We start from the raw sequence: 14,689 nt of genomic DNA on the forward strand, positions 1-14,689 counted from the left end.
TCACTTCCCTCTTGTCCCACTGTGCAGACATAACCATGGTCATCCCAGTCAGACCTGGTTATTCTAACTTGGATGCATTATCCACAGTCTTTCAGGATACATCTTGTTGGGCCCATTGTTCAAAATCCCCCAGGATTTTTTTTTTTCCTAATAGCTACTTGCTGATTTTTAAACCCTTAAATCTTTCATTTTATAAGGCATATCATTAAGGGAAGATGGCAGCCAAGTGATTTTTCTTTCCATTGACAATTTGTGACATTTTTCCAGCAGCGCGCAAGGTGTTGAAAACCTGGCAGCTGTTACCTCCCGGGATGAAGATCCTTTTTTATCCTCCCTTGACAGTTTAACTCAATGGGTCAGCACCTTTAAAGACTGCAAAGTACCACTGAAGTGGATGGAGGCTTGAATTACTGCTCCCTCCCTAATCAATGTAAACCCTCACTGCAGGTGAAACTCTTCATCTATAGAGGTGCATGGGGGAGGAAAATGTAATGCCCTGAGCCAGATGGTTTTCATCTTGTTTTTTAAAGAAGAAAGGAACAAGCTAACAAGGGGACAGCTACTTTTGTTAGCTTCTTGGCCTCTCTCATGGCTTTGGATCCCCAGGGTTCCAGCCACACAAGAGAAAGAATACAGAAAAACATAAACACTTAAAGAAATATAACTAGGGGGCTGGCAACATGCTGCTTTCAAAGAGCTGGGAGCCCTGTTCAGCGCTTTATTTATCACTGCCCACGTTCTTCGGATGGTAAGTGGACATGGACACAAAGGGCAGGGGGGAGCAGACAACACTTGCAATTTACTCAATTACAGAGGAATGCAGCAATGCGGCGGGGTGACAGATTCCTATTAGCACTAATGCTGAAAGAGCCCAGTGGCCTTTCCGCCACAAGGCAGCATTCCCATTGTAACAGACTCCAGCACATCCCACTTTGGATAGCTTTTTAACAGACATTAAGCGTCACAAAGGAATGGAAATTATTCTTTTGTTGTTGTTGTTTGAGAATAACAAGTAAAAAAAAACGAAAAAGAAAGAATAATCTTACAAATAAAGCTAAGGGTGTACGTCTAGCAATTTCAGGGGGCTTTTCAATAGCAACTACTTACTACCAAGCATTGTGTAAAAGATGAGGTAACCAGGATAACTTTATAGACTAGGACTGCCCTGCCTCAGCCAGCTCTCCAACAGAAGGCAAATATGAAATGCAGCATCTTCCCCAAAGAGACGGAGGGAGCTGAAGGACCCTCTCTTCCTCCACACCAGGCAACCTTCCTCAACAGTCAAGAAGAGGGCTTCAATTTTTCACAGCAGAAACACTTTTGCGGAGGAGAACTGTGCCTGGAGGGGAGCCCTAAGCAGTGGGACAAGGCTGCCAGCTGAAAGTAAACTGCTAATGGTTGCTACTTCTTGTTTTCCCTTTGCTCTACCTTCTTCAGCCGCTTTCTGCTTCTCATGGTTTTCTTGAGTACTGGTTTTAAACTCTTAAGATCAGACTGTGCCTATTTTAACTTTGAAATAGCGCCCAGAGCATGTTTTAGGTGCTACATGTAATTTTAGAAAATTATCTCAAATCTGTAAGAGTGAATTGAGGTAATATTCTGTGCCAAAACCATAAGAGGAAGAATTCTTGAAAATGCTAAGGGGCTTGTCTGAATGGGGTAATAGACAGGGATTTTTTTCCCCCGGACTTCCATCTGGAAGCTTGCAGAAAGACAGCAGAGTCCAGTGTGAGGTTTACAGGCAGCCTCGCTGCTGCCAGCTTTTCCCCACAAGGCACCTTCGCCCACAGATGAACCACAGCAGCAAAAGGTACTTCATTATTGCTGCACTGAAGAGAAGGGAGGGAGGGTTTTAAACAACCAGCATTGTGCCCGTCTTCTTTAAAAACCAGCGGGGTAATCAAGTTCAGGGCAGCCCCGGACAGCTGCCCTGTGACCTATTCATGTTGACCCCCACTATTCATCACTTTCCGTAGGACTATGAGGGCAAGCTCCCGGGGAGTGACCACCACAATAGACAGATACGAGCCAACAATAATACGGTTCCTGCAAAAAAAACAGATGGCACTGCAATAAATTTACAAATCTGCATTCATGGCTCTGTTAAAAACACCCAGAAGCTAAAAGGCTGGAGGGGCCCCCAGAGAGCTTCCCCTTCCCAGTTTCTAAAGGCCGGCTCTCTCCCCAAGACTATTGAGCTCATGTTCTTCATAAATGAAGGATGGAGACATAGCCCTTAAAATAACAAATGGCTGACCTAATCAATCTAGTGTTTGGGTCTAACACTAAATGATAGGCGCTGAAAACTAATTATGGTTTTTGGCAAGGAAGTTGAATTAAAATGGAAACACACAGGTTAAAAACGCACTGAAGCATTTGCGAGTCCCTTTGAAAGGGCAGCACACACACACACACACGCTCACATGCAGGGCTTGAAACAGGAACCTGATTCAATAACTCATGCATTTATTTTTAAAATGAATCAGATTAGTCCCATGTGTGACCTGCCGGTCCATCTGTATGAGCTGGACTTAATGGGCACTCTTCTCACACTTACTTCGGTTTGAAGTATGAGAGAGATAAATTTAGTTTAATTTTCAACAGATCAAGCTATCCATTTTCCAAATGGACCATCTGGATCAGCCTATTAAAATTAATTTATAACTTTGCAGTGTGAAAATTCGTTTGTTAGCTTAAATAAAGTTGCCAAAAACTTTTGCCACTTGTCATTGTTTTTTTCTGGTCTGTTTTCATACTATGATTTTCTGTTTATCCCTTCAAAATTTAATTTCGTCAGATTAAGCACTCAACAAAAACTGAATGTCTGCATCCATATTCCAAAGTCTGTCATAGCTTAGATCTTTTCACTGTTCCAGATAACAGTGAAAGTCAAGTTCATTGCCTTTTTCTGTTTCCCAGTGCTAATCTCCATATCTCTTCGGCCTTGCTGCCCCCACATGCACCCAACAATGTGGCCGTGCCTTCCACTTCCAGCAATTCAAGGACACAGCCCCACTTGTTGAGACTTCTGAAGACACACTTCTCCATAAACCATTTTAATCAATAGCAAAATGACATTTCTTCTATTAAGAGTTCCATAGCACTGAGCAATGGGTGTCTTCAGCTCCTGCATACAACTTCAGATGCATAAAGTAAGCATTGCACCTCCTTAATACCTCCACCTTCTGGTATGTCTTTTCCATAAACCCACCTGAGAAAACACTTATGCTTAAGGCTGCATAACAGCACTGCAAACAAGGCAAGAAAAGGAAATGCACCTTTACTTAAACTTGTTAGCAGCTGAACATGTCAAGAAATCATACTTACCTTGAAGTGGTCTGATGCATCTCATTAATTTTCTAAGACTAATCAAAAAGTACTAAATATGTGGATACTTTCACTGGAAAAATCATTAAATAAACAGACTTCCCTTCTACCCACATACACTCAATTTCTCTGTGTATGTAGGCCCACGTTCCCAAATAATAAAATATTACGGGAGGAACAGAAAATACGAAACTGTTCACACAATATTTACCAAGTTATCATCTTTCCACTGGAATGGAAGGCATTTTTTGTGTATTACTGCTTTGACAGCATTGGCAGGTCACATAATTTTGGTTCTACAAAGTATGGATAGATGTAAGACATGGCAGCCACTCTGCATACCTTTCTGTAGGAGATGCAGATCTTTCCAGTAGGTATTATTCATTGATTGGGAGTATTTAAGCACATGGCTAAATATGTGTCCAACTTCAGGAATGAGAGCTGGAAAACTCCCCACTGCTCCTGTCCATTGCTAATAAAGAAGAGGAGCAATATGAGCTTTCAAAATGCTCAGACAGCTTTATTTATATCTATGTAAAGAACCAGAATTCCTTCCATAACAGGCAAAAAATCATGGACCACCACCTCCTATGATCTAGACAAGAGGGCACTTGCTTGAGACTAAGAGTGCATCTTGAATTTATCTACTAAGACTGTTCTCAGCACGAAGTCCCCAGATAGCAGTAGAAGACCCAAGGATTTTGTCCTGCATCTGTCACTGTAAAGACTGGACACAAAGATGGAGACTGATACAACATCTCAACACTACTGTGCAACACAGCTAACCATCTTCAATGTAAATGATGTCCATTGAATTCTTTCCAATATGAAATCTTGGGATGCTACAAGTGGTTTTTTAGTTGTATTCCTGGTATCTACTTGATTATGATGAATTGTGGGCCTGAGGGAAAAGACAGCTTTCCTGTGACACTAAGAACCTTCTGCAGACTGAAATATAACAAAATGGAAACCCAGTTCAAGAAACTGTACCTTCCTCATCTGTATAATACAGTTCATAAGTATCTGTTTCCTCAATCAATAATCATGAGGAAGGACTCAGTGTGATGAGAAGACACACAAAGTAAGTAACTCATGATCCTTCTTAATTAACATCTCTTACTATTAATCTTTTCTTGAAGAAGAGACATATACCTCTTATTGCTGAACCGGAAAGCTTGCCATTGATAACATAACTCTAAGATAAAAAAACCCCTGATTTTCTGGCATGCTGGGGACCTTGTTTCCTATCCGGGGGATACACAGCAGGGACCTAGTAGCTTTGCCCTCCTCCTCCAGCTCTTGTTTGTTGTTGAATGCCAGAAACAGTTTAAGTTTCATCTAACATATTTAATCAATTCTGCAAGATAATCCTTCTCAGCAGTAAGTGGGACCTCAGTCATTATGCCAGCATATTGCCTCATGTCTAGAAGACTTATACGGACTACATCTGTTAGATGGACCTGTCTTGGTCACATGTATGTGGTCCTTTACATGATACCTCCTCCCACAAAATCAAACACTCCTAACACAATGCATTATTAAAACACAAAAAAAAACCCCTCCAAACAAACCACACAAAACCAACAACTGAGCACAAGCGCACTGTATCAAAAAGATTCTTCTTCCTTTACTGTGGCTCTGACCCACAACTTCTCCTGGAAACAGCAGATGTGGAGCAGGATTGTGCCATCTTATTCCTCTGCCTGAGACTGCTGCTCCTGTGGCTGAGATGCAGAAGGAAATGTAACAATTCTTCAGCTGTTGCAATCTGTGGCCTGGGGTATTCACTGAAGTCACATTCACCAATGGTTTCACTCTGATTCACCGGGCAGCAACCTCAGGCAGCTAAGGCATGGACATAATTTTGCTTCTGCTGCCTGAAGGTTGCAGTGGGGAAAAAGACCAAGGTGAAAATGGACCAGAAATCACTAAACCAAACTTAAATTTCCCAGAAAGCACATGCCAGACTCCCTTTGTTGGCCATGGAGATTAAAAAAAGGAATTATTTTGAATTGGTAAGAAATTTGCTTTACTATATATAAAAGACAAAGAAATAATCTTTTATTAGACCACCCTTTCTCCTTTTTACCCATTAGTAATTTATATGAATGTAAAAGAAACAAGAACAGGTCATTTTTCAGGTTATTAACCTGGATATCACCTCCAAGAAAGTTTGCCTTCAAGGGCAGAAAAAAGCTTAATTGTTGTAGAACATTTTGAGAGTCTTGATCTGAGGCAAGGCAAAATATACTACAAACAAGACAGGAACAATTACAGAAGAAAAGGCTGAAGAGGGCTTGATGAACACCAAAAGGAGAAAGGTAAAACTAGAGTCACAGCTGACTGAACTATACTGAAGCATGTATTTCTTCAGTCACCAAACACCCCTGAAAGCTAAATCTTTATGTATGATTTTCCTGGGTACAATTGTGACTTGCCCAGACTTCAAAGAAGAAAAGAAAACATTTCCATGAGCACAAGCCAGACTTCAGCTTCCAGAAGCATTTAAGGATTCAAATAGCTAGAAAGTTTTATCGCATTTTTAAAGAGACTGATCACATACCTGTCTAAGTGAATTCTTCTCAGGAATGATCTTCCTAGGGGGCTCATCATTATTACAGTCTTCTCTCTCAGAGGAATTCTGTGAAAGAAAGTAAGCTTTAATTCAGTTCTTATCCCTAATATTACTCTGGGAGGAGAAAAGAAGCAATACTTTTCCTACATAGGCTGTAGTACTTCACACATACACACACACTGGAGGCTAACTTGTACTTTTATGCCAAACAGCTCGTTATGGCAGAGGAAGAATTTCTCATCCTCAACACAACAATGCACCACTGTGTAGGTATCTACTGAAGAAGGCCGTGCTTTAGGGATTTATTCTGAAACTACCAGTAACAGCCACTTTGAAAAGCTGAAATGGTGGTTGCATCAGCATGGCAACACCGGTGCTCCTGAAAACCCTAGAATAACCATTTACAACAGTGGAACCTGTTGAAAACAAGAGGCTGTTAATGGGTACAACTGTTGTTCTCTGTGCCCCTATATTTTTAATCTGCCTAACAATTACTAATTGCACTGAGTCTGCTTGGCTGCTTAAAATCATAGAGAAATTATGATGGAGCTAAATTCTTGTGAAAGAGGTTGTCAGGAGATCCGAGCCAAAAAACACCCAAATATTGGGTAGGTAGTGTATGATAATACAGCTGTTTTCCTCTCCTGCCCCCTGACTCCACATACATGTACAATTTCTAGAAAGACTGATGCTCCAAAATGTAAGCTGTCACCTCCAAAAAAAAAAATCAGTAGACAAGAAATACAAGGGCTTTTCCAGCATGAGTAAAAAATATAACCAAGAAACTTTTGTCCTGCTAATGTCATGATTAAAACTGAATATTACTAGGTTTAAAGACAAACTATAGTTGTATCAGGACATGAAGAGTCTCTTGCAAATGTTTGGTTGAGAACTGCTGGATACAGTGGGAAGAATCCTGACCTCACAGCCAAAGTCAGCTAGTCTGGAAGGCAGAGTTCCTTTGCATGGGTTCAGCTACTGCACTGGGGGAGAAATGACAGCCAGCTTTGGGGGAATCCCACACACACATCTAAAATCAGTTGGATCACCACAGTATTCATAGCCTTAGGCCACACTTCCACACATTCAGTAGTGAGCAACTAAACAGGTTTCAAAGAGATACAGAAAAACTGTGTAGGGAGAGCTCTGCCAGGAAAGGGGTGGTTTTCCAGTTACTTGCAGACAAGCCCTGGACCATGTCTATTACAGCAGAAGTTTGCATTCTGTACCTGTCCCCCAAATAACCTGTCCTTTGCTGAGCATGGCTCTGCCTGGCTTCTCACAGAGACAGCTTCCAGCCCAACACCTCAGGAGACAGAAGTGGCATCTGTTGGCAGAGGAGGAGCGGGGCCCTGCGAGCGGTGGCAGCGCAGGGCCAGCAGCAGGCACGGCAGCTGCGGGAAGCCGTCAGCAGAGCAGAGCGTGTGCCCGCTGCAGTGCTGCGGGATCCGGCAGCAGCGGGGCAGTGCGGGCTCGCTGCTCCGGGCAACGGGGAGGAAAGCGACAGCCAGGACACAGGGCAGGGGCAGAAGCTGTTTGCTGAGAAATGGCAGATAAGGGCTTGGAGGGAGAGGAACACAACAGAAAAACCGTACTTGGGATGTCATAAACTGGTCAGGAGTAAATCAAGGCTTGCAGACCAACTACTGATTTTTATTTTTTTATTTTTTTATTTTTTTTAAACAAGATATAGAACTTGTAAGGCACCATGACATTTGGGATGCTGTAACCAGGGTTTTATAATGGAAATCAATCCTAAACAAGCCTGATAAATCACTCTAAGAGATGACCTTTTTAAAGTTTTTGTATGAGGTTTCAGTCAGGACCAAGTTATTACATTAAATCCTGCTTTGAAAGAACTGAGATCATAAAAACATACAAGCTGGAATCGCATATATACAAAAAGGAAGGTCAGACATTAAAGCTGCTCTTTTCTGCTCATGAAATTTAGTTTAGTAAGTGGTTCATTCAAGTTAGGATTTTAATTTTTGTGCTTTGGGAAAAAAAAACCCAGAACGCCAAGAGTGAAAACCGTAAGAACCTGAGGTGAGGTACTACAGATTTCCAGGAAATGCATTTTGTTGTGGCTGCAGGGTGAAGAGGTTGTTTACTACTTCTGGATGTATTTTCAACATCCACTCCCTTCCCTACAGTAAGTGTCAGAATGACTTCCCTTTCCAAATAATCTCTCTACAGCAGTGAAATCTTGCATTCTTCTCACTTTTCAAAGCCACTAAGGATCCTCCCTCACACAAACATCAAAAAGCAGGAACTGCTGATGAACTGTCAGCCCTTATTTTGAAATTTCTAGTTACTGCAAAGCTTCAAGTTATCTACTTTTTCTTTAAGCTGAGCATCTAATTTTAAGAGCAAGCAGAGGACCATTTTGCATTCATTATCTTTATAGGTGGCAAGGCTAAGAGGTTGGCTGAACAAAGACCAGACAAAGACTGCCAAGTGCATATGGTGGTTCACAGCTTGGCGTCTCACCATTCTACAGCACCAACACAGCAGCTCCGATAGCAGACTATTAAAGAGGAGCGCTGCTCATGCACTTTTGTCGGCAAGTGAGTTACGCTTGGTGAAGACAGAATGACTGGAAAGCATTACACTTAAGAAAAAGCACAGATGTTTATAACTCCCGCTCATTTCTCAGGAAAAGGAAACCTATCAATCCAGGTGCAGGTACAGGAACCCGCATATTTCAGGACTAACTGTAGCTGCATGGAAGTGAATTTCACTTGACAGGGCAACACTTAGCCATGGCCAAGGGAAGAGCATAACGTAATCGACTGAAACGGTACATCTATATATTTCTCCTTGCTGAACAAGGTGGGAGGAGGGATAAACATGTGTGAGGTCAGGATAAGGTTTGTCTCAGCAGGACTCCAGCAATGCTCTCGGCCACAGGAGAGGCAGACAAAGGGAAGAACCGCTCTGAGCACCCTCTCGTGGTTACTGAAATGCAAGTCCCGGGCACAGACCTGGAAAGAAGCATTTGGTATCCAGACGGTAAGTTGGGTGTACTCACTGGGAATATTAAAGATCTGCAGCAACTGTACTTCATACATAGTAGGGGAATGATGGAATTTGTTAGGGGGAAAGAAGCAAAGAAAACTAGTGCATATGGAAAGCTGAAAAGCCATACAAACTCCCTTCCATCAAGGAAAATTTTTACTTCTCGCAGGTAAGCCTTCCTCTGTAGACTAAAGCTGGGCTGGCTAAAACTGTTTGCACTTGCATGCAAGGGTCTCTTCTTTTGAACAAATACAGGCAAGATTAGATGCTGAAGTCTCCAAAGCACCCCCTCTTTCCACAGACAGTTAATTTTTTTTTTTTTTTTTTTTTTTGCCCAAGGTCACACAATGACAGTGGAAGTACTGAGAAGAGAAGTCAGGAAACCCAAGCTCATAGTTCTTGTAACCTTGAAAATTTCTCTCTAACAGTAGATTCCCGCAAAGGGGCTCTGCCTTCCATAGCTCATTTTTCCTAAAATGGCTACTGCCTGTAATGAGATCCTTTTAAATCTGATTTGCATTTAAAACTTCAGCCTGTAATTAACAGAATATAACTCCATGGCAGGTTGTCTTAAAGACCACTACAAAATTATTACTATTTAACTCTCCCCATGAAGCCTCCTCCACCACTAAACACAACATGCTACAATGCATACGAAATCCCCAGACTGAAGCATTTGACAGGAGATGACATGCAGTATTTTGTGTACACAACCCAGCAAAACACTGCTGGGAATGAGATATAATACATGGAGAAATGCACTCCCAGGGACTACCAATTGGGTAGAGCTACCTTTAGTACCGCCTCACTCATCGTGGTGGAAATCAAACCCCTGCCAACTGGGGGAGGCTTTCTTTGATGCTGTTCTGCCCTGCACTAATTATAAAAGAGTACAGACACAGCCTTTTTTCCAAGTGTGTGGAGGTGGGGGTGGGGGAGAAGCGTGTGTCTATGTGAAGAGCACAACTATTTTTTATGCTTTCAAATTCTTAATCCTGTTTGGAGCTGTCAGTGGGGGTTAATGGAAGCCTTGGATAGGAGAATTCCAATCTGGTTGGCAGATGGATAGGTTGGTTATAGCTGCATAACTATGTCTTGCCTGCAGGCACAATTCAGAACACTGTTAAAGCAATATAAAGTCTCTGTCAAGCTGAACCATTTGGATCAGTAGCAAGGAGAAATAATAATAAAAAAGGAGTTCATTTCTGGGCCTTGCGCGTTTATGCTAGTATGCAGAAACTGATTAATTGTCATCGTGTGCTGGTCTGCTATACCTCAGATTTCTACTTCTGGAGTAGATTTTGCATGCTAATATAATCATTCTCCCTCTTGAGACATTAGCAAATAATCAAATGAAAAACAGGATCATAATTTACTGAGATTCGGGCAATTCTCTATGCAAATTTGACTTGTTATTGCTGCTGCCTCGTTAATCTGAATGCCTTTGACAAACTCCTTTGATTTATGAACTCATGACAACTCCAATGTGTATATATTTTGCTAGATTGACATTATCATTAAGAGTGGGTGGACTGAGCTCACATGAATGGCTGATTTTATTCGCTGGTGTCTGCTGCTCAACAGCTGAGCATCTCCTTCTCACAAAGCCCCTGAGCGCCAGGCTCTTCCCATCTACCCATCCATTCATCATCTCGATGTTAATTGGCCCAGGCTTTAAGCAAATTTTCAACACGATTTAAAGGCACGATGACACTGATTACTGACCCTCTGCCATACGGTGCCTATTGATTAACCTGACAGAGATGATGAGCTTGAGGGAAACTAGGTGTGTGTGGACCTCGGGGAGGGGAAAAAAAATAATATATTGTTTATGCAGGCAAAACACTTGTCTTTATCCCAAAGGCCAGAATTTGTGCTGCACTGGCCCTTAAAACACACTATTGCTTTAAACACCTGCATACAATACAGAAAATGCTTGCTTGCTTGCTGTGGAAAAATGATTACAAATTTGATGTCATGTGCAGTCTGTATTTTAATCGAGTTCCCTGATAAATAGACCCCCTCAAGCCAATCAAGTCTCGCTCCAGCCATTGCGTGCGTATACATCAGTTCAAACAGAAGCCTGGGCAGGGTGTGCTTTTTAGTGGTATCAGCAGATCCAACTGCATGTAGGAAATCTACTTGGGTATTTTAGGTCTCTAAGCAAATAATACAGTGGGAACACAGTGTGCAAACAGTTACAGTAGAGTAAATGTTTCAAGGGCAAACTGGATGCCAGACATAGCTGTCTCAGTATTTCTGCTGCCACATTAAAATAGATGCTTTAGCACACACCAGTGAAATAGTGCATTTCTCCTTTTCCAGTGCAAACTGTTGATACAACCTGACCCTTAAGCTCCTAAGTACATTGAATGAACACAGCATTTTATCAGAAATTGAAAATAACTGACATCCTTTTTCACATTCCTGGAAGTGTCCCTGCTCTGCACTCAGTCCTCCTCACCAAGGACAGAAGGGTACTCTTTCAGTCAAGAGGGAGCCACTGAATAAAGAGGTACATCAGCATTCTGTCTGCAGACTGGTGCTGTATGAAAGGAAAAGGAAGCAGAAGGCCTGTTTAACCCCTGCCCAGCCCCGGGTTAAGTCTGTCAGTCAGGGCACACTCTTCTTCTCCCAATTCAAGTCAGCAGCCTGCCAAAAGTCAGGATGTTCCTCTTCTTTAGGAGGGGGGAATTTGGGCAAAAAAGGGTATTGCTCCAAGATTCTGCAAAGTTAGTTGTCTTGCAGAAAACAGGACAAAGCATCATCAGGTAAAGGTACGGCAAAATTAGCTGTAATTGCCTAATGCTGATGTCAGCCAGAGAGGACTGAAAAGAGAGAGAGAGATGTGTGGAAATAAGTGCCAGTCTAAGACTAGAGGCACATAGAAGTCTTATGTTCCCTTTCCAATAACCTCTGTAAGTGATAGATGAGTCCAAGCCCATTGTTATCGTTAAGGGACTGTCAGCATCCTCATTTTATAAATGCTGTCTGTCAGTTTATAAATATCTCAGCCATTTCAAACAGTGGTAGGATGAATCTTGGCATAGCCAGTGTCAGCCTGAAGCAGTATTACTGTTAAAAAAAGTAAGTGTCTAATATACACTAAAAACATGTAAGGATAGCTTTTCCTTTTCTTCCTATCATGAGGCCCAAAGCATTCAAATTCACACCTATTTGGCTAGTCACTAAAATATATAAAACCAGTCCTTAGGATTGGTAATGTTCTTCGAGAAGAACAAGTATGAAAGCTGCAAGTTTGAAGGCAATTCTCTGCTCTTCAGTAGATAAAACAAAAATGACAGCTATAACACACAGGGAGATCCACAGCAATGAAAATGCAGAGATAAGTACCAGACCCCATTCCTCTTTGGCATTTTCTGCACTGAACATTCACTGAGATGAGATCCTTTTAGAGAACACCATAAATTGCAATGTGTAGGCACAAGGGGGTGACTTCAGCCTGGAATGAAGGCACAGACAAGTTTCCCAGCTCTTACAAGTTTAAAGTTAAATGGTACTTTTGCAAGAGGTTTTGGCTGAGCATCAGAATGACGGAAGGAGAGGGCAGAGAATCTGCAGCCTGCCTTGCACTGACTGATAGCAGAAAAAGAAAGGGAATAAACTAAAAAGGCCTTCCAGTTCAGTACCTGCTTTACAGACTGGCATGCATGTGTCTATCCTGTTTATTATACCTATTATCTTGTTAGCTGCCCAGAATCATGGCACTTTTTTTCCCTCCAATACCTTTATAAATGCCCCATGATGGAGACTTCATCCCCACGTGGAACATTTACAAGTTGAAATTCATGCCCAAGCAGCTCAGGTACCTACTATAACTTAAATTCTTAAAACTGAATCTCTGACAGAGAAAACGGGGAAGTACAACACTACCCCTCCAACCAGATACATACATGCATGTTCACTCAAGTCCTAATTTGGTCTGCCTCAGTGTTAACACTGATGATGATAACATAAGTTTCAACAACATTTTCTGCAGTTGAAAACCAGGACAAGATTCTGGTTTTCACATCTGTAGAATGGACCATTCACAGTTTTCTTTATTTTTCACTCAAATCAGTAACTGGAAAAAATATACATTTTCAAAGCAATGAGAATTGATAACAGAACTTCATAACATAAAGAAAAGCTTCTTATGAAGTTCTTTAACATAGTAATTATTGGTTGGCTATAAAGGGTAATTTCATGGTGTGGGAAGTCAGCATTACTAGAAGGTAAATTCAGTTTACATTAAAATCTCAAAAACCAGCACAAATATCAAAGATCTGATGAACAGATGCATTTCAAACAGCAAAAATCTAGTTGTAGCTAAAAAAAACCACCACCAGCCCTCTCCCCACCGAAATACAGATGCTGGGAACAAGTCATTTAGGGGGAATTTTAAAAAGCTAGCTTTACTTCATCCACATTTTTCAAGAGGCGGGGAGAGAGAGGGGGAGAGAGAGAATATGGCTAATGAGAACAGGCTTTCCATGTTTCCCAGGAAGCAGCCCTGCTTAACAGTTCTGTTCTGTGAATTTAAGAGAGTCAGCAGTGGCAAATTTGTTTTTAATATTCAAGCTTTCAAGACTTGCAAGCTAGTTGGCCAATGGCCCTTTCTATTCCAATGTTTGTTGGTGCCTTATTTACACACATATTACATCCGGAGAGCCTTTGAATATAATTTCACGTGGATTAAGGGAAGAACATTTGCTTCTGCTAATCAGGACATCTGGTTATTTTTGTAACTCACAGACATCTGCATTAGGCAGTTTGACTTCCCCATTCCTCATAACAAGGTTAGAGCTTAGGAAGCCTCAAGGACCTCTAGCTGAATTTTATTATTTGCATTTCCTCACAGCCGGGTCTGTTTCGGAATTTCCTTTCCTAAATAGCACAAATTGATCAGCACCTTCACAGGTACACACGTTTTTATAGCTAGCACTTTCTATGCATGATTTTATAGCGTACATCTTGTAGTCCAAGATTTTATGTAGTTCAAAGCTATCTACATCTTTTTAAGGAACAGAAAGCACACATTCCCAAAAAACATGGATGAAAACATCCAATTAACCTTACAATACACATAATATGGGTTTGCTTTCAAATATTCAACCAGATCACCTACGTAAGACTAGTGTCAGGACTTGCTCTGAATCTTACTATCTCTGTGCTTTGGTTTGCCTCTTCCTAGTGACTTACCCTTGTATATCTGCTTGTCACATTGAGCAAATCAATATTCTTCCCTTTCTACAGGACAACATTAATAATTTCTACAATCTTTCAAATTCATGTTAAAATTCCTTTATAACAGTTTCAGCCAGGGTTAAATTTCTCTGCCAAACTGCAGAATTGTGCCACACATACTTCAGGAAGAAGGATTTTGCATGCAACAGAAGCCTTTTAGAGAAGAGCTGAATCAATCCAGGCTTGGCTCTCACTTCTTTGTTGCTTTTATTTTGCTACATTCCTTCCACAAAAATTAATTTTCAACACTCATCCCAGAGTATAAAAGTACTAAAGTTTGAAATTATACACCCTTAATTCACAGCATTCTTCCCTCCCATGCCCATGAATTGTAGGCTTTTATCAGTGATTTTGTATGCTGGAATAAGATGTTTTCTTGATTTCTTTCCCCTATATGTAAGGTGCGGGGGAAAGCACAAAGTCAGCTTTTAAAGGCTTGGAATATAAGCCAACATTCAAAATACATGTCAAAAACATATTTCTAGTACTAACAAGAGTTAGCAAGAGCCAACGGATCCAGGG

The 14,689-nt window shown here is 41.3% G+C and overlaps 1 protein-coding gene across 3 annotated transcripts in view; it reads right to left on the reverse strand.

Moving 5' to 3' along the window:
* Nucleotides 1-14,689, reverse strand: part of BTRC (beta-transducin repeat containing E3 ubiquitin protein ligase) — a 120,900-nt gene that overhangs the window by 64,969 nt on the left and 41,242 nt on the right. For all 3 annotated transcript variants that reach the window (XM_069019878.1, XM_069019877.1, XM_069019879.1), the window contains one exon: nucleotides 5,891-5,968. In XM_069019878.1, coding sequence (XP_068875979.1) covers nucleotides 5,891-5,968 — 78 coding nt within the window. The remainder of the gene's footprint in view (nucleotides 1-5,890; nucleotides 5,969-14,689) is intronic.

This window comes from Aphelocoma coerulescens, chromosome 6, assembly GCF_041296385.1.
Source record: "Aphelocoma coerulescens isolate FSJ_1873_10779 chromosome 6, UR_Acoe_1.0, whole genome shotgun sequence".
In the NCBI taxonomy this organism is placed as follows: Eukaryota; Metazoa; Chordata; class Aves; order Passeriformes; family Corvidae; genus Aphelocoma; species Aphelocoma coerulescens.